We start from the raw sequence: 20,282 nt of genomic DNA on the forward strand, positions 1-20,282 counted from the left end.
CACTTACATCTAAGAAGTTGTTAGAATAATGTGTGATGTTACAATATCTGTGCTCCTGTTTGCTTTCCCTGAAAATAATTGTGAAACTGAGGATGGGCTTAGGCTTCAGTGTTTGGCTTTCAGATTGCTCGTTCAGCCTTCTCTTACCCTGGGGCTTCCCATCTAGCACTCCCAGGTGAGGCTGTAGGCATTCCTGTCTGTGTGTCGGAAAAGCAGTCAGAGAAAGACTTCCAGCCTGCTTGGGTCTGATGGATGCTCTGAAGTATCTGTTTGGTTTATTTGTATGTACCGAATCTGACTTCTTGTTGAAACTTGAACCTTTTCCCCTGTTATAAAAGCATCACAAATAAGGTTTTGAGGTTCTCTGAAGTGCTGTTGACTCCAAGTGATAATATTAGACTTTCTCCAGTACAAGAATGTAGGGGTGAGAGGGCAAAAGTGTTGCTGGGATTGATCTTTTGTAGGTGCTTCGCTCTCACTAGTTGTTTTCTTTCAGTACATAGAAATTAATCAAACAAATGTATATTTTCAACATATGCTATGGAGCTGTAGATTTGTTTATCATACTGAATGTTTCTGCTGGTTCCAAAAGGATTGAGTCACACTTATGTACAAGAAGTCTTTGCTCTCTGTTGTCTTATTGCTCCTTTGTAACTACTGTTTATAACTACTCTTCCGTTACTAATCCTTCAAGAGTGATAGAGATCTTCAAAGCAGAGATGATCTTACTTGTTTATAGGAATTATATGAGCTACTGATGCACAGTTTACATGTGCTTAAGATTGGTGTAAGAATAGTTTGCTTTTGATAATACTTTGTGGCATAGGAATCAGTGTATTTTCTTCTTTTACATATATTTTTAAGACCTTGTTCACAATTAATTGCTTTGGCATAACTTTAATGACATCATAGTCATGATATGTCTTCCACACGCATGCTTAAACCAATGTGTGTCTCTATCGAGATACAGCAAATGCCACAAAAGTAATAAAAATTATAAGCCCTGTAGTGTAAAGCAAATCTAAACCAAGCCAGGACAGATGTATTTTTACATATAACCTAAGTTTAAATTTAGTGTAGTGGATTGATCCCTTACTTAGTGTTTAATAAAGCAGGATTCAAGGGTATTTATATATAAATAAAGAAATAAAACTAATTTCATTCCTCCTGTCCTTACATATGACAAAGTGTAAGACCCTTTTGTTGTAAAGGGAAAGAACATTTAAATTGCAGTCTTAGGAGGAATTGCTAAAAGTGATGTGTTACAGTTTGAAGACTCTCCTTGAGGTCAGTGCAGTCTAGGGTAGGCTGAAAGGTGAGTCAGAGTATCAATGGGACGCAGGTGTGAAACTCGACAGTATACAGGCTAAAAATTATTTCCATTGATTTTAATGAAGCTCCACTAGGGATGAATTTAAACCATTACAAAGAAGCGTTGATCTGGCATTTTACAGCTAGGATCGTGTTTCTTACGTTGAATGCCAATGTTCAGTTCTCAAATGTCAGTGTTGTTTAATTACTTTATTTCACCTTTTAATTTTTGAAAGTATTTAAAGTGTTGCCAAGGGGCATTCGAGTGGAAAGGACAAGACAGGCTTGTGTTCATTCTGTTTTCTTTTGTTTGTATTGAACTAATGCCTATGTACACTTGTCTTCTACTTGTATAATACTTACCCAATGTATGTATACTTAAGGTATAGTACACTCCATATGTCATACATCACAAGAGGATGAGGGGCTTGTAGCTGCATGTGAGAGCTTGCAGGCTAGATCTAGTGGACAGGAGCAGCCTGGGAAGTCTGGAGACACCCTTGGTCAAAGTGATAGGTAGCACTATCACTGGCTCTGACACTTTCTGCAGCCACCACTGTGGGAGGCAGCATTTTATTTGCTTTTGTGAGCTCTTTTCTGACCTTTGCAGGCAGCTGAGCAAAATATGAATGTTCGCACAAACCACTTTTTATTTCAACAGCACTGAAGGAAAATAACAAGAAACATTAAATATCATGTTTTATCTTAAATGCAGGATAGATTTATTGAGGGAGATGCACGGAAACTGTAGCTGCCTTTTCCCTTAAACGTCACTCAGGATCAGGTGTGCCCACTCTCATACAAGATGTCCCTTCTGTCCACCCATGGCTGTGGGAGCTCTGAATGTACGCAGTGATAAATGGTATTTTTAGTCAATGTATGGCATAAGTTAGAATACATTAAAATTAAAAATATGCATACTTTGATTTTTGTCCTTGAATTTTCAAGGGTTTGTTTTGGTGTAGATGTGTTTTCTGTAGCTTCCAGGCAGCAGCTAACGAGATCTGGGCAGCAGACAGTTTTCAGGTCTGCATGTCTTTAGTGGTTGGGCATAGGAATAATTTGTTTTTAAGATGGGTTAAACACAGTTCAGTCGCAGTGATCCAGTCAAACTTAATGGTTCAGGATCATCTTTAGATACAATGAGTACTGAGACAGAAAAAAAAATGAAGACATGATCAGGTGTTTCTAAGTCTACACAGCTGGCTCCTTTTAGAAGGCTTTTGGGCATTCTGTGCAGGTCATCCTCAGCAATCAGCTGTTAGACCTTTATCTCTGCACTTCTTTTCCAGACTGTTCTGTTTTCCAGACTGTGTTCTCTTTTCGGTGTCTGCTCATGCTAGCAGCATATGTCCACTTTGCATTCTTCCTACTTGGAAATCTATGTCTGTTCAAGATGGAAAGCTTAAAAAGAGTATCCTTCAGGCTTAGAAATTAAGCATGTTAGACCTTTAAGCATGCTAGGCCTGTGTTCTGGGATATAGTTTTGATTATTTATTTATAAGAATAATTTTAGAAGTGTTCAAAAATAAGTTAAAAAACGTTTCTATGATCTGGGAAAGGGACTGTGCTGACTGGTCGTAAAGATAGCCGCCTCTTCTACTTCTTTTACCAGAGGCATGTGACCCGTAATGCATTTCAGTGGAGATGATCTCTTTCAGTATGGCAGAATAGCAGAAACCTTAAGTCCATTATGAAATACAATTTTAGTCTAGTAGTTATGCCAAATTTTAGAAATTATAAACAATTTCTTTTTTTAATAGGCTGATGTTCATGGAAAGAACAAACCAGCAATGACTGATGCAATCTCCAACCCCAATGTATTTTGTGATTGAATCTCAGTAGTGGATTTTTACTAAAGGCAATTTTATGTTTTGCTTACTAAAAATATCAGAGGGATTTGATGTGATCTGTGTAGCAGAACAGTATATAAATTTCCTAAAGGCCTGGGGATAGTGTTCTGCTGATGCTGCCGTTAGACAGTATGCATGAAGGCGCATCTGCCATGGCTTTTTCCCTGGCCCTTGGCTCTAGCGCTGCAGGGATGGAATTAACAGCATTTCTTAGCACAGTGCTGCTATAAAAAAAATTCTAGGCAAGGACACTGTTGGGGGTGGGGAACGATAGGGATACATCTGTAAGGTGTCCAGTTCCATAGCACTCCTGTGCTGAGGCTGGTGCCAGAGATGTTGCTTCAGGTGGGTTCGGTCTTCTCTTCCACACTGCTGGGTTCGTCTTGGTACGCTGGGGCAGAAGGGTTTGTGCAGGGCTCCCACGTGTTTGGTTGCCCCAGCATGTACTGTTCCCGAGACCTTAGTGAGACCTGGGCCTCGTGCTTGGGACTCATGGATGTCCTGCAGTTGGAGCAGAATTAGTGAGCCCTCAATTTGCGGATGGTTTTAGCTGTAAGCACAGAAGGGACACCAGGGTATGTCCCCAAGCAATGCATGGTGATGCAGGAGTGACACACATCAATCCTGTCACAATTTTAATTCTAAGTCATCTTTGTTCTGAAGTGGCTTGCCTTGTGGCAGGACTGTTAGACTCCATTTCCTCCCTATCACTGGTAAGGTGGAGCAGGCTCCCTGTGACTTCTTATCCTGCTTAATTTTCTGCCTGTTTCTGTCCTTCATTTCCAGATGGAAATGTCGGTGTCAAGCAGGGAGGAGTTTTAAGTGTCGGGTGCCCCATGCTTCCTGCTTGCTGCCAGGCAGCCCTCCTTTACTCCGCTGCAGAGGGGCACCAGCTCTCTGCCTGGTGCTTGCTGTGAGGACAGACAGCTTGTTCCTTTTCACACTGCAACACTTGATTAAATTATTCCATTAAACCCCTGGGCTGTGAGGTGGCAGCTCACCTCTCACTCTGGCTGTAGGCAGCTGGTGGGACGGGCTGCCAGGCCGGCTGCTGCCATCAGGGCTCCCCGAGGGGCGTCCTGGGCAGGGAAGGGGTGGATTTCAGGGCAGATGCTGGACTTTTGGGTGCCCCAACTTCCTCTGTAATTACACTAATTTTACCCTTAGGGCCTCTGCCTGCCTCTCCCCTCTGAAGGTAAAAAGTAATATCTGTGCCTGCCTCCAGTGTGCTTTGGGAAATATAGAAGACGGAGGAAAATGAAGTGATTACTTTGGCAGGAGAACCTACAGTTCATTTTTGCTTGAGCAGTTCTCTCTTTCTTTCTTGTAAGATTTCTTTGGCTTTAGCAGGATAGTATTTATTACAATTAATTATGTTTAAATGGGCCATGTGGTATTTGAAATGGAAGTGGGCATGCTGTGCTGTGAGGATGGAAGCATATACATACAGCAGCGTTCCCTGGGTGGTAAATTTGTGACACAGCTTGGGACGTAAGGATTCAGCTGAGACCCTAGCTATTGAGATTTTGGGAATGTGTGGCTTATTCCTGTAAGCAGCATTGAATTTGACCCATGATGAGGCCAAGCTTGCCTCCCAAAATTTAGCTATTTTTAAGTTGTACACAGATTGATCATTTTACCTTGATGCGGTACTTGCAGAACTGTAATTACAAGCGAGTGCTTACAGCGTTGGTAGTTTTGGAGAGCAATGTATGTGGTTTTTGGCAGGTAATAAAATGGAAAATCCAATTTGCGATTGCAAAGCAAGCCCCTGAGTGATACATGATCTTCATAGCAGCACCGGTCAGAGGGTTACGGCTAATCACAGTGCTGGCTTGCTTCCCCGGTGGCCTGCGCCTGAAAACTGAATAGTGAGCAGTGTGAGCCTGCGCCTTGAGCCAGCATAGATTTAGACACAGCAGTTTCTAGCTTATTAGGTCCTCTTTGTCACAGTACTTAATCCTGCTTTCCTGATCCTTGTTAGAACAGGGCTGCTGAGTCCCTTAATAAAGGAGATGGGTGCAAGGCTTCTAACGAGGCGCACTGAAGCATGCGGCAGTGAGGGCAATTGCTGCCTGACTGACAGAGGGGTGAAATGCTCCCTGCCTGTTATTTCAAAAGAACAGGCCTCAAGACAGCTGACAGATGAGCTTGCTGGGGTAATGGTAACTTGTTGGTAGGGCCATATGAGATGCATGACATCTTTTCACACAGTATAATGGTCTGCCTTTAATTGTGTTAACCCCTTTTACGGAGATAAATGCATCAAGAATTAGCTGTACTTTAGAACATGCAACCAGCAAGCACATGGGTTGCAGCAGCTCCCGTAGCATGCATGTGTGTTTGTGCAGCTTACACAAGTACCTTTAATTTTGAAAAGCTAACACATCAGGTTGATTTCAGATTTCTCTTGACAGCTTGGCTTAGTCAGTCTTCAAAACCTTGTATTTTTTTTCCTGGTTTGTTTCCCACAGGTAAAGATTATTTTGTTGTTTTTATTTGTTGGTTTACATTTTTGGGGATAGGCCTTTCTTCATGGTAATGTTCACAAAAATAAATGTAAAATGTGGCACAGATTGCTTGTTTTAATTTAAAGAATGTAAGAAAGTATTTCAATGGCTAGACCATCCTGGAATTCAGCCTGCTGTATCCATAATCATGAGGCATTTCAGCAAAGCATGTACTATTTTGGGTGGTAAACATTTACAAAATAAACAAACAAACAAAAAAAACCCAAGCATACCCCTAATAGGGTCTCTTAAGTCTTCCTGTCAACAGAATAGGTAAAACTGGTGTGTTGCAAGAATGACACATTTTGTTTGTTTTTTGTGGTATAGAGAACTATTAACCACAGATCCGTGGTAGGATCTCAGTACAAACAACACGTTGGGCCCCGGGAAGGCAAAAAGTCCATTGGACATTGCTGGCTGACTTTATGCTCAGAGCAGCGATTGAGAAATGCCGTGCAGTGCTGGGCTTCAGAGCAAACTCCTACCACAGCATCATTCTGATTCCTGCAAGCCGTGGTGGAGAGGGCCCAACACCTATGCACTGTTAAGCCCTGCTTAAAACTAATTTGGTGAATAAATACTATATGCAGTGGGTCGAGTTCAGTCCTGCTGTGCAATGTGTAGTAGGACTGAAATGAATAGGGTAGAACTGCATCCATCATGGTAGGAGCTACTGTGTCATCCTATTCCTCTCCACTAAGACTGAAGTACTTTCATTATGATTATACTCGCTGAAACAAATGAAAAGTTTTATATTCACAGCAAGATACTGTCAAATTTTTCATATTTAACTTTTTTTCATATACTGTTCTGTTTAATCCCTTTCAGGTAATTTGGATTTGACTGGTCAAAAGCAAGTCTTCAAAGCAGAGAACAATCCTTGGGTTACCCCTATTGCTGACCAGTTCCAGCTGGGAGTATCTCATGTTTTTGAATACATTCGTTCAGAAACATACAAGTAGTAAGTACATGTCACTTATGTACTGTAGCTGTGTTGCTTTTTTCCTGTAGTGTGTTTGGCAAAGTGTTACCAGCTATGTGCTTCTTTCATAACACATGCAGTAGCTTGGTACTCAGGGCAAATAGCAAACCTGTACATCTATATGAAGGAATTTTGCTGACAAGAAGGTAAATAAACATGACTTAGACGTGTTAGGAAAGCACAAAGACTGTTTCATGTTGTCCTGCATTTATTGTTCATTTCTAAGAGCTATTAAGTAACATCAGTTATGTAAAAGAGCAAGTATTACAAGCCTTTGATAAGTACTAATTGTACGTATGTACAGTAAGGTTTTTTAGACTGAAATAGATATTTGTTAATGTTTTTAGATGCAGGTTGTCATATTTTAAAAGAGGTGTCCAAAATTCAAACCTGTTTTGATCTGGACTGGTTTACAGGAGTCTACAATCCTGGTAATTCAAATACAGGTACTAGTGCTTTCTTCAACAATGTAACTGGAAAAATATAAACCTCATGCTAGGACTTCTCCACTTTAATTCAAAAGTCTATGTATTAATGCTAAGCATTTATTTAGCAAATAAAGTCTTTAATGGTTCACTGAATTGAAATATTTTTTTTCAGTAAAAATTTCCATATTACTAGTCCACATTCAAACTTGTGTCTAACAACCACCATTATGCTGTCTTTCTAGAAGCAGTAGGTAGTACAACACACAGTATAACCTCTAGGCTGGAAAGTTAGTTTTTGCCTTTCCCTTTTATTAAAAAAAAAAATAATAATTTAGAAGCATTTCTGACAATTGTGGGTTGTTTTTTTGGTTTTTGTTTTTTTTTTTTTTTTTTTTTATATAGTAGCTGTCTAAACTTAATAACCAAAGGAGAGTATTCATGAGCTAAGATTTTTGGGATTCCAATTAAGTAACTGAGATGTAAATTGCTATGTGAAACTAAATAATCCAGCAATGGTTTTTGTAGGCTGTTCTTCATTTACAGAATTTAAGTGAAAAGGATCACAGGTGGGAGAGTGGTTACAAAACTTGTATGTCTCAGAAGTGTCCTGATATTTGTGCTTTAATATGTGTTTTCAGCATAGATTTATTCATAGTTTTAAGTAGGTTGCAACACCCTTCTTCAAGTAGTACTCTGTACTACAGACATGGTGTAGGAAAACAGCTGTTCTTAGACCAGCCTTTCCCCAGAGCCCATTGTGTAGCTGCATCTAGGTTTCTTGATAATGTTTTGTAATTATTATTTTTTGGGGGTCAATTTTATATTTCTACTTGCTGAGCAGTGTAGGTTGGGGACCCTCCTGCACTTCTCACAAGGACCACTCTGGGTTTATGAGAACAGAGTTTCAAGGACTGAAGTGCAGTTTTGAGAATTTGACCCATATTCAGTTTGGTGGGATGGGGGGCTGTTGTTAGGTATCTATAATTAAAACAAACAAACAAAAAAGATTTTACAACTGTGGATATATTAAGCTGCTCTGGTGACTTTCCTTGTGCAATCAAAATAGGTGTAAAAGGTTCTGTAATTCATCACTTGCTGCAGCTATTGCTCTTTGGTTTAAATTAGCTATATTGTGTTTGCTGTCCTGTTCTTTGAGGTGTAACAATGTCCTGTTGGCTAACAGGCTGATTTTGATTTTGTCTACAGTAAATATTTGAAGCCTCTGTAGTTAACAGTGTAAGCAAAATCAGACTCTAGTCATTAATAGGGGGAAAAACAAAATAAAAGAACCTTTCTGTGGCTCATACATGACTTCTACTTTGATCTTAGAAGCTTATTCAGTTAAAATGTCATTATTTTCAAAGATTAGTAATGAAAACTACGTGCATGAAGGTGTTCATAATTGGATGTCATTTTTTTATTTGTAGCATGTAACCAGTTTATATTTCAACTGTAAATTAAAAATAGCTGCATAATTTTGTTAGAATCCCAGTAACGACTTCTGATTCTTCATTGTACTTGTTTCACATGCTATACAGAGTGTTTGTGGGTTTTTTCTGCTGAAAAAGTGTCCCATTTTTATTTCCAGTTTCCTTTAAAGATGTGATCTGAGAATTATTTGGGTGCCACCTGCTATAGACATTTTTCTGTTTCCATTTGATTTCAGGTGTTAAAACTCACAAGCAATGGCATAATCTAGGTAACGGTTCTATTAGCATTATTGTGCACAGAAGTAAATAAGCTGTGAACACAGAAGAAATGAAAAACTCCTTTTTGTGATGAAATTTTGATCTTTTCCTGTTACCAACTATACACCTTCTTCAACTTCCTTTTTCTTTCAGAGCCTATGTCCAGGTAGTGTGTCTTTTTTTCTCGTTAAGCAAATCACAAGGTTGAGAAGTGAGTGTAATAATTCTCTTTGTAGTTATCTAACTAAGGAAAATTGAGCTCTTGGGGGTTTTGTGGATCATTCAGTGAAAAGAAAAACTTAAATTAACTTGCAATATTTGATAGGCCCAGGCAGCTTAACTCTGACTCTGAGACAACGTAGTACAGTTAAATGGGTGACGGGGTAGATTGCTGTTTAGATAACCACTTGCAACACTGAGAAGGGAGAGCAGCTCACATGCAGTAGCAGCTGACACTCAGATCAGCAAGTTTACTTTCAGATACTGGAAGATGTGGGCTTTCATAAAACAGGAACTATGCATCTATGAGATAGTTGGATTTTTACTCCAGAGATCACAATTGTCTCTCTATGCCCATTGCTTTTGCTGGCTGATTGGAAATATTGATTTTTACTTTGTTTACAAGTCTAACAGTGTTTGTACTAGCTAAAATAGAGATGGTATGCTCATACAATCACAAGTGCCAGGTTTCTTAGCAAGTTATGTTTCACTAAGTTGTTTATGGTAATACAGTTTAAGTTGTTTTTGCAATAACTGGAACATAGTATTTACTTGGTTGCTGTTATCTTAAGCCAGAAAGTAGGTCTTGGCAATGCACTCACTCGCAGGCCTGTTAGAGGTTTCTCTGATGGCTGACATAAGCCATAAGTCATAATTGTATGCTGCAGTCAATACTGGAGATTTCCATTCTGATTCTGTGAGGTTGCACTTGTGAAGCAACTACCAAATAGATCACAAACCTCTTTTTTCCTTTGTGAAATGTGCTGGCTGTTTCAAGTAATTTGGTGAATAATTGCACTCCATTTTTAGCATTGTCTTAGCATATTCGTGCTCTAGTGATTAATTGGTAGGTAGGGATGACACCCATGAAGGATGATTATGTCTAAAGATAAAACATCATTTGTCTCATACTTTTTACATTTTCACACTCCTGTTTTGCATGGTACTCGTGCACGAAGTATAAAACTGGAATTGCACTTCACTTCAGAAGTGTGTTAGCCAGTAGGACCCTCAGATCAGCTCTTCTTACTTTGTAGGTTCTTTCATTTCCTTTAATTTCCTTACCTTTCATGAGAAATGATGCCAGGTGATTTTTTTCAACCCTCATTTTTCAAGGAAGACTTGTGCTGACAAAAAGATGGGCCATATATTGTGGCAGAAAATGTGTGTGGAGGGGCTCTTAATTCTTAACAGGAAATTCAGCAGCTCTTGGCACTTTACTAGCTTTTGTTGGCTAAAATACGCCCACTGCACATATCATCCTATGACAGCATCATTTGGAAATAGGTCAGTTTGCCAAGTATATAATGATTCTTAATCTCTGAATGCCGTGCTAACTTTCTGAAAGTTAAGTTAGTAGGCTGAATTTTGGCTTTGATTCTAGATATACTCAGGAGCTGCCATTAAACTCCCCGTGTGGTGTCATGATAGTGTTGAAAAGCAGTTGAAGAACTTGCTCAAACAGAAAAGGGTAATGGCAACCTCATTTCCTCAAAGGGCTTAACTAAATGTTTTATTTTTTATTCATGCCTTTAGTCAACTTTCAAAGTGACCTTTATGTTGTAAGCATATTCTCAGAGGATCTTCTCTGTCTAGGGTACTGGCAAAGAGATGATGGATTGTATGATTTAGTGGTTATAGCGTACTTAGACAAATGCAGGCAGACATGAGTGTTTGAAAGAAAACAGTGAATTAAGCTCCTATGAAGAACAGAAATCCTGTGATGCTCGTCAGGATCAGTGTACGATAATTAGCGATTTGATTAAGATAAGGTAAAACTGAGATGTGTGATTGGTATCAGTGGGTGGGTTTAGTTCCTGGCATTTACAGCAAAGTTAATCCAGAAATCTGCTCTTTGGGTACATTTCTGGCATTAATCAGGTGCTCTTGATCAATCTTCATGTGAAACTTGCTCTTTGCCTGTTGTTCTCATAACAGAAAGGGCAGTGATTTTGCTTTTATCACAGCAGTCTATTGCAGTCATTGTCACCTGGCAGTGTAATCTTAGCTAAACCAAAATAATTTGCTTAGAATAGCATTGAGACTTCTAGCATTTTTAAGCTGCTGTTGAACCCAGCAATCGCTGTTTAATACTTTGTTTAATGATTGTTGCCTCCCTGTTTGACCTCCTTATTCCAGCAAGGCAGAATTATGATAGACTAATCACCAATTCCTAAGTTTCTAGAAAGCAGGTTTTTCCCACGAGGCAGTCAATTTGGAGTCAAGATGTTTCGCAAAACAACAAGATGTTTTGCGAAAAGAAGTAAGTTGCACTTTTCACATTCCCACCAGGAAAGGTGGTAGAAGACCAAGCCATTTTAAAAGACTGACACATTAACTCTTAGCAGAGGAAATGGTTTGACAAATGCTGTGCTGAGCATATATCGCTTGGCAGCATCAGAACATAGGTTTCCCTGGGCAGGCTGCTCTGTGCTAAGCATTGTAATTGAAAACCTCATTTTATCAGCAGTGACAGTCTGGAAAAATCCACTCTTGATTCAGTCCTCTATTTAGAGACAATCTCCCCAGCTTTCCTCTTGAGAATGAATTGTTGTACTAGACCCCCACTATTATGTAGCAGCTGCTTCCAGGGCAGCAGACACAGGTCATGAGGTAAGAGATTCTTCCTCTGGATTATATTAATGAAGAGTATTTCACATTTATTTTTAACAGCTAGAGGAGGCTGGCAAGATACTCAGAATAATGTAGTAGAATACAAATAGTATCCTGAAATAACTCCTGTTCTTATGCCACAGTTGTTAAGCCTGTTTAATTTCAGCTGTGTGATCGGTGCTGTCCAAGATGTAAAGATGATGATCAGTAAAACCACCTATAATACATGGAGTGGAAAAGAGGTCAAACAAGTAAAAAAAAATCCATGTGTTGGTGGTTGGAAAGCATGCTGGAGAAGTGGGAATTTCCAGTTGAAATGTAGGCATCAGCAGGTTGAACTGGTAGGAGGAGAGATTGTCCTGGAATGGTGGTACTTGTGCAGCATGGTCTTTGACCTGCAATAATTCAATTTTTTTTATGTTATCTCAAAAAGTAGGGGTATTTAAGTGACCTTTGCTGATGATGCAAAACTAGCAGCACAGAAAAGAATCAGCACACCACACAGGAAGAATTAGCAAATGAAGAGGAAGGCTTGCATGTATTAGTTACAGGTTTTCTGTGAACCACCAGTGTGATATGCCTGGATTGAAAGGAAGAGAAAGAGAAGCACAATCTCCAGAGCTGGGTTAAGAGAGTGGAAATTTTCCAGTACAGAAGAGGAAATATTATGCAGTTCTGGTCGTCATGTTCATGAAAGATGAATTCAGGCAGGAACAGGCAAAGTGAGGAAGGATAATAAGATTATAAAAGGAATGAAGAGCCAAGAGGAGATTTAAAAGGTATTTGGTTTATTTAGCAAAGCAAAGACTGATAACAGTCATCTTTGCTGTCATTGGGAGGGAGAGGGGGAGGAAGAGACTTCATTTAAGGCATAAAAAAACAAATGGTGGACATTAGAACAAATATAAATAAGCTGGTCAGGTGTATACCTGAAGGAAGACCTCTAATTATTAAGGGAGCAAGGCAATAACCTTCTGATAGAAATAGCCTTCTGACAGAAGAAATGAAGGCCAAAATCTTGTTTGTTTCAAAGTGAGCAGTCATCAGTTTAAGCAGCAGTATATATGTGATTGTTTGCGGTAGAGGATGGCGTGTCTGTGGTGCAGGCAGACCTTTGTGCTCCTTATTCATGTCTCCTGATTTTTGAATGAAAAATTCAAATTACACTCCCCCACCCCCATATTAAGATAACTGCACAGTGCAGTTGTCGTTAAGCTGAGGGGCAAAGCTCTGTTGTCTGTTAGATTATTTTGCATATTCCTGCATTTAATAACTTGTTTAAATAAACATGTACGGCAGTTTTGTGCAACAGTTTACAATTACTAAATTTTATAAATAACCTAATAATTACTTGTTGTATAAATTATATATTCATTAGGGGTTATAAAAATCTTCATAGTATTCCTTTCTCCACTTAAATTGAAGAGGTACATGGAAAGAATGCTTCTCTCTGGCTGTCTCTAAATAAAATTAAATAACTTCTTGTATTACCCAGTCAGTATCTAAGGTTGTAACAATACCAAAAAGAACCAAACTGGGTACAGTATGATCTCAGGAATAATTTCTGATGATGAGTATTCTGGATTCTTGGGGGGAAATAAAGACCATAAAGAGGAATACAGGCCAGTTGCTTTAAATGTCTGATGTAGATTTGATACAAAGGAGTATGGTTAGGTGCCTCAGCTGTTTGTATGACATACAGAGGTCAATGAAGATTTGAAGAACTTGGATAGTTCTTTAGGTGAGTCTACCTTGCTATGCTAAGAAAAATAGGCCATAATAAATACTGTTTTCCTTCTTTATTTTTGTCACTGGTATTCTTTGGTAGTTTGTGGAGTAGAAGGCTTTCATGCATTGGTTCTATCTTAGGCTTAGCTCTACAAATACTTATACTTCTAGAACAGGTTTCCTCCTTGTTCCTGAGGGATTGCTCTTGTGCACGTGCTTGTAGGATGAACCTTTAGTATGTACTATTTTTCCCTTCTCATTTACACACTGTGGTTGTCCTGGGCTCTGTACAAGAAATAAGGTGGTGTTACATGTCCAACAGTCCATTGCTGGAGCTCACTTCTATATTTCAGTGACTTTTTTAGCTTGTCACCTTTACCATTTGGTTCCTGACATGGATGCACCATTTGTGCTAGTGATAGCTGTGACCTCATGTATTTTAGGGTGGTTTCAAAGACTAGGTAAAGGTAGTGGAAAAGAGATGATCTCGGTGATCTACCTTAGGTGAGATTCTCTGAGATGCAGCATCTCCTGTGAAGATGAACTAACAGCAAATTAAGCTTCCCTCAAAGGATGGCAGGAAGCAAAATCCATCATAGCCAAGAAATAAACAAGTGTTAACAATCCTGGTTCACACATTTTGATCCCATAGCAGTAAAAAAAATTAATTAACCAATACAAATTTTCTGTCAACCTGATTTGGAGAAATATAAAAATGTCATTTCTGTTTGGTTCTGTTGTATCAAAGGCATGGTACTGTATATTGTATATTAAAATACTGATTCGTATTCCAGCTTAATGTTGTATTTATTGGCTGTATTTTAAAAATTGATAAATATATTAGTACATTATTTCCAACAGAGAAAATAGATGACTCAGAGTCCTGACATCTTTAGACAACATTTACATGCAAATCTGTAACTCTTCCCGAAAGAAGAGCAAACTGGAACCTATGTTGAAAGATAAACAAGAAGAACAGTACCTCTGTATATTTATGCTTATATATTACTGAGATGGATATGTAATAAAAACAAAGCTATCACTGATGTATCTGACAGATATAGATACTGCACATATAAATACTGGTCTAACTGCTGATATTACTATTCCCTTTGATGTGAACTTTCATATAAAGTTTAGAATGTTATGCAGTAATGCATTTACTATGTCAAGGATGATAACCCAGGGCTTAAGTCACTGGGGCAGATGTCTAGGGCTGTATTAGAAGTGGAATTGGAGTGAAGAAGTGAGGAAAGTGCAGAAGCTGAGAACTCGATGAAACCAAAGGCAGGGAAACAGTGACAGCAGAATACAGGATTTGAGTAAGGGAAACAAGACAAAGTTGCATCTAACTTTAGGGCAAGGCAAGATCAGTAGCTGAGTTAATTGGTGGTAATTATGTAAAATCCAAAATGAGAAGTGGGTAGGGATGCATCAAAGAAACTGGTAAGAAACAGAATTGAGGAGCTAGAGGGAGGGCAGGCTGGGGTCTAAGCAAGCAAGCGAGCAAAGTGTGAGATGTGCAGCTGCGGGCAAGTGGCACGCTGAGCAGGAAAAATTATAGGTGGGATTGAATAAAGTATGTGCAGCGGAAAAAAGGGCCAATCCAAAGTGGAATCTATCTTGTTAGGCTTTTAGTCATTGGAGAGACTATTATGATATTATGGCTCTCTGTTTATGATAAATCCTAGGAATTAAATGGGCCCTTTTCTGAACCATGATGGTCAGATTATTAAAGATGATGAAGGAAGGAAAGTCATGTTCTGTTATGCTTCTATAGGTAGGATGATCTTTTACAAAAGATGAGTTCACTCAGTCCACCAAGTAGAAGCGGGACCATCATTTTGCTGTGAGAAATGGTTTTAAACCTCCCGGGCTGTGGACGTGCACTCAGGAGGTTTAGGAGATTTGACTGACAGAGTCTGGACTCAAAGTTCTGTCTTAATTAAATCATGGTTTCAGGGAAATGCCAAAAAGTGACAGAAGTGCTGGCGTTCCTCCAGTATCAAGGAAGGTGAATAGACTAAACTGGGTTATTATGGCCTAGTTTACTCTGACATCAGTTTTGGCTTAAATAGTGAAGAGACGTAGGATTCTACTAGTGAAGATTGAAAAAAAAAAAATTACAGTTGTATGAATATAATTCATACAATTAAGGCATGAATATGATGTTGAAAACTACTTCCTAAAGAAACACTATAAATTTAGCTGGTCAAGGCAATTTTTAACTACATAGAATTTTGTGAAGCATTTAGCTTGTACAGCTGCACAACATTCTCGGTAGAAAATGAGCACTGTATAATTTCAATAAAACTAAGAAGAATTAACAGTTAATTGTCTGATAGGTCTTGGGAGATAATTACCAACAAGGGCATTTCTGGTGACATCCACAGAGATCTGACCTGGAACTGTTACAATGGTCTCCTTGAGTATTTGGAAGCAAATGTACAGTCATTTCTGACTAAAAAAACCCCTAAAGTTGTAGATGACTTGGAAGTTGGTAAAAGGCAACAGTGAAAATATGGGCTGTCCTGGATCACTTAATGAACTGTGCCTGTGCATAGTGTGTTTTAAAGCAGCTCAAAGAAGAGTTACATACCTCTGAATAAGGTATGCAGGATAGACCATGCATTATGGTTATGTTTACAGGAGAAGATTAAAAAGAAGTGAATGCTGCTTTTTAGAAAGCAATTGCCTCTGAAAAATGTTTTAAGAGATGTGATGTAACTGAAGCACACTGTCAACTTCCAGTTCAATGCTGTATCTGAAAGGCCTGAAAGAAGCCTGGGGTTAGTGAGTGTAGGAATAGGAGCTTACTACTTTTAGTATCAGCTGAGGCTGGAACTGAATTCACTTCTCTTGTCAGTAGTTTTAAAGGGATGTTAAAGATGTGTTTAGATACAGACACCTCAAAATTGTTTGAGAACAAATGTCAAGCAGATTAAGAAAATAAAGCAAGGTAGAACCTTGTAAAAGGATGCTTGTTAGTGCAAACTGCCAGGGAAAGTAGCAGATTCATTTTCTCTTGTACTCTGGTTGCTTCAGGGTACTTCCTGGGGAAAATGCATTTTAGAGCAACATCTCAGTATTCTCAGTATGAAAGTTACTGTATGAACCATGATGGTTTTCAATACGTTATGCCTAGTATACAAAGCTGATGATTTGTTGGCTGGTTTCAGACTTTACCAGAACTGCCACAATTTTAAGGCCTTGTGTCCAATAGTGTGCTTTGCTCCTGTAGGCATGGTGGGTCAGCTCCTGGTCTCCAATGGATTCAAGGAGTTTTCCCAACATTTCTAGGTAGTGTTGTTGCTAACCAAAGGCAGTGTGTCCAAAATGTATGCAATGAAGAAACTTCACACTGATGTTCTCTGAAGGTGCTTCACCCTGGGGTTTTTTAATATATGTGTGTGTGTGTTTGAGGATATTGCAGGAAACAGTATTTGGACTTCAAAACGCTTAATTCTGTTTGTTACTTGCTGTAAAGAAAATCCTCAAGACTGCAACAGGGAGAAGAATAAGTAGGGAATGGCAGACAAAACAATACTAATTGAGAACTATTGTGGAAAACATGTTGGTAGTGATAAGGCTTTTCTGGTAAACTTGTGTAGCTAATAGTAAATAACGGTCACCCTTTGTAATCTTCAAAAAACCAGTTTATTTGCTTTCTTGTTTTCTTCTTCAGATTGGTTCTTTACAACCAAACAAGAAGAATAACTGTGCACATTTGCTGGTTTTATTTGAGATATAAATTAAAAAGTGGCGCTTTTATAATCAAGCAGAACTGTCTGCAATTTCTATTCTCTACGTAGTCATATTTGTTTTATTACATGATGTTTTTTATTGAACTCCAGTTTCTTATTTCAGTCTTGCATTGAGGGGTTTGTGTGATCTTTAGCAATTTTTTTACCCTCCTGGTGAAGGCTATCAGTTAGAGAAGTGTCCCTAATTTTATGATTGTCTTTATCAACTGTTTATCCAAAGGAAGGCTGAGGTAGCTATGATTCTAGTGTAATTTGCTGGAGCCACTTGTAGTGCAAGTTCTGATAAACTTTTTAAAAGCCATGCCTTTATTTTAGCAGGTATTATTACTGCCATCTGGTTTATATGCATTTTTACAGCTGCTTATACCTGAGGCACGGTGTTAAAAATGGTTATGATCAGATTTCATTTTAAATTCTTGTTATTAAAATTAACTTTTTCTTCAAAAATATGACCTGAAAATCAGAGCTTCTACTGTATATGCCACAGGAGCTCTCAGTCCTGCATTTCAACACTTTCCTACGTCCAAACAAGAAATGCCCTACTGTTAAAGCTGGGGATAGTCAAATTTGGGTCCTCTTTAGGCAAGTCCTTTTGACCACAGCTTTGCAATGGCTTTTTTTTTTTTTATATCCAGCGACATTAATAATTTAACTCTAAAAATCTGATGTGCTGAAAATCAGTATCAAATATCCCAGGAAAAAATATCCTGTAATTTTTCTTCTTTATTACACTTGGTTGGGAAATCGGAGGAAGAAATTATAGTCTAAAGTGAAGTATGCAGGAGCATAAACAGTAAGTAGAATTACTTAGGGTACTGACCATTTCAGTTGCTCCAGCTTCTCCAAAGCAATAATAATAAATTCAAGAATATTAGCCCTCTTCCTAGTTTTGCCAGATATTTTAAGAAGCTGGCTCCAGTGCTAGATGAAAACAGCAGCACTTATTTCACTGAACGGGGAACAGTGATTCCCTGAATCCTTTTTGTTATCCATAAAGCCCACTTATAAATTTATTATCGGGTAGGTTTTCAATCCTGCAGTTATATATCTTGCAACAAAGTGCTTGTCATGTGATTGTAAATATGTGCAGAAAGTAAATGGAGCAAATCCTAAACCCAGTACTGTAAATATGGTTCCTCTTGACAGGAAAAGGAGAAATTTGATCCCTATTCATATGTAAACCCAGATCCCTACTTCTGGTCTGCTCCAGCACCTGGTTTTGTGGGACTTTCTGCACATTAAATATTTTGGACAGTTATCCAAGCAAAATACAGTGGGACCACAGAGTCCAGGACTCTTCAAAGATGCATTGCAAGAACCTACAACATGCAGAGGTCCCAGTAAGGAAGTTCAGAGGTATCACAGTTTGGGGAGAATGGGATTAGGCATGGATATGTGTGTGCCAGTTTTGACACCTAAAATAAAAGTGAATTTTACTTACAAGAGCTGCAACTCTGAGAAGATGGCTTTTAGTCACCTTTCAACTGGATATAATTTCCAAGCTAAATTCTGAATGTTAGTTTTGGTTATTGCGTTCGATATTCTGTCTCCTGTTCATTTCTTGGCTGTCCCAAATTTAGATTTACTCTAATGTTGACTTTAAAAAAAGGAAAGGTGTGCCAGGACTGATAGTGATGATCCTGAATATAAATTATGTCAGGCAAATTGATGCAAGATAAAATTACCAAATCAACCTTTTTTATTCTATATTTTATGGAATATCTAATGTATGTTTGGCAGTAATTTACTCTTGCACATGAATTTCTGACAGTTTCGATTCTTTGGGCTTATTAATCAATGTAGTCAGCACCAGAGCAATTTTTATGAGACTCACTAGTCATCAAAAATTTATTATCAGATAAATCAAAGAAACAACTACCATCTTAATAGGGTGAACAAAGCGGCATGTAAAAGATCATTCAAGACTACATGTTTTTGTCACTAGTGTATTGCATTTACCACTAGGTTCAGAGGTTTTGTTTGCACTTTCATTATTTCATCACTGTGACACAATTGCTTCCTTTTGTGCTAGACTTTTCTTCCTTCCATTTTTTTTAATGTATGTATGTATATTTCATGTTAGCACCATTCTGATAAAGCATGAAAGTTCTATGTAGAATGTAATATAGAACTTTAATTAGAATCCAAAACTTTTATGGTTAGTTGTGGTGGATTGTGTGCACTTTGGGAGTAGGGTGGGATGGAAGTATGTTGTGAGTAGTACTGGCACGCCGTGAATGTGCTTTAGGCTCTGATCCAGTCGCATAAGGAGCTCTGATACTCATTCCAGTTAAACTTCTAGTGTCTTACTTGATACAGTAATCTTTCTACTTTCTGAAAAGATTACGTGTTTCTTTTTGGTATTTTAAGAATTTCCCAGTCACGCTTGTGGCTCTCGAGTAAAGCCAGAGCTGAGTGCTTCCCACATCTTCCTTTTAGTCAAAGCAAAATGTTTGTCTTACCAAAATGCTCTTGCATTTAATGTTTGCATTGATTGAGTCTCCTCCCCGGCCTGTGCAGGAGCAATGGGCTTCCCTGGCCCAGCGGGCCTGTTTGACTGCAAGGGGACGTAGCCACAGGTGTATGGTAAGAACATACTGGTGACAGCACTGGGAGGGTGGCTGGTAGCTTTTCCTTCCCTTGATAACTCGTGTTGGCTCCCTGGCATGAAGGTGTCGGTAGGAAAATCCACATGCAAGCTGGTAGTCCTGTCCTCAGAGGAGGGCGAGTGTCTGGAGAACCATGAAACCAGGAAATTGTATTGTTTTATGGAGCCTGGCTTCATCTCAGTACTCAAATACAGGCATGTCAAGCAGTTGCGAGAAGGACGCAAGAGTCACCTTAGATTGTCCCTGTAGTCAAGGGGGTACCTCAGGGGCCAAGACAGTTCACCAACAAACTAAGTCATGCTCTTGACGCCCAGAGGGGAAGACTGGGCCCTTGGCCACCACTCTATGGGTGGTACGCTGCTGAAGCAATCGAGTGGCGCCAGCCTCATGTGTCCACCCTGGCTGTGTGTGTTCCCATCCACACACCCAGGCCAGCACTGGCCCTCGTGTGACCATGTAGCAAGGGGGTTTGGGGAAGGTGGAAACTAATTACTTATTTTGGCAGATTTAGTCTGGATTACCTTCTTGAACTCGGTGCCTGACTGCCAGTGCTAGCCCGGAGGGCAGTGATGCCCAG

The 20,282-nt window shown here is 39.0% G+C and overlaps 1 protein-coding gene across 2 annotated transcripts in view; it reads left to right on the forward strand.

Moving 5' to 3' along the window:
• RSU1 (Ras suppressor protein 1) overlaps positions 1-20,282 on the forward strand; it is a 110,207-nt gene that overhangs the window by 40,302 nt on the left and 49,623 nt on the right. Inside the window, exons 8-9 of one of the 2 annotated variants that reach the window (XM_055708923.1) lie at positions 6,503-6,635; positions 7,004-7,232. In XM_055708923.1, the coding sequence (XP_055564898.1) occupies positions 6,503-6,635; position 7,004 (134 nt within the window). In that variant the 3' untranslated portion in view covers positions 7,005-7,232. Of the gene's footprint in view, positions 1-6,502; positions 6,636-7,003; positions 7,233-20,282 lie in introns of those variants that run through there. The other variant, XM_055708921.1, reaches the window with a different exon arrangement.

The sequence above is a fragment of the Falco cherrug genome, chromosome 4 (assembly GCF_023634085.1).
Source record: "Falco cherrug isolate bFalChe1 chromosome 4, bFalChe1.pri, whole genome shotgun sequence".
Taxonomy (NCBI): domain Eukaryota; kingdom Metazoa; phylum Chordata; class Aves; order Falconiformes; family Falconidae; genus Falco; species Falco cherrug.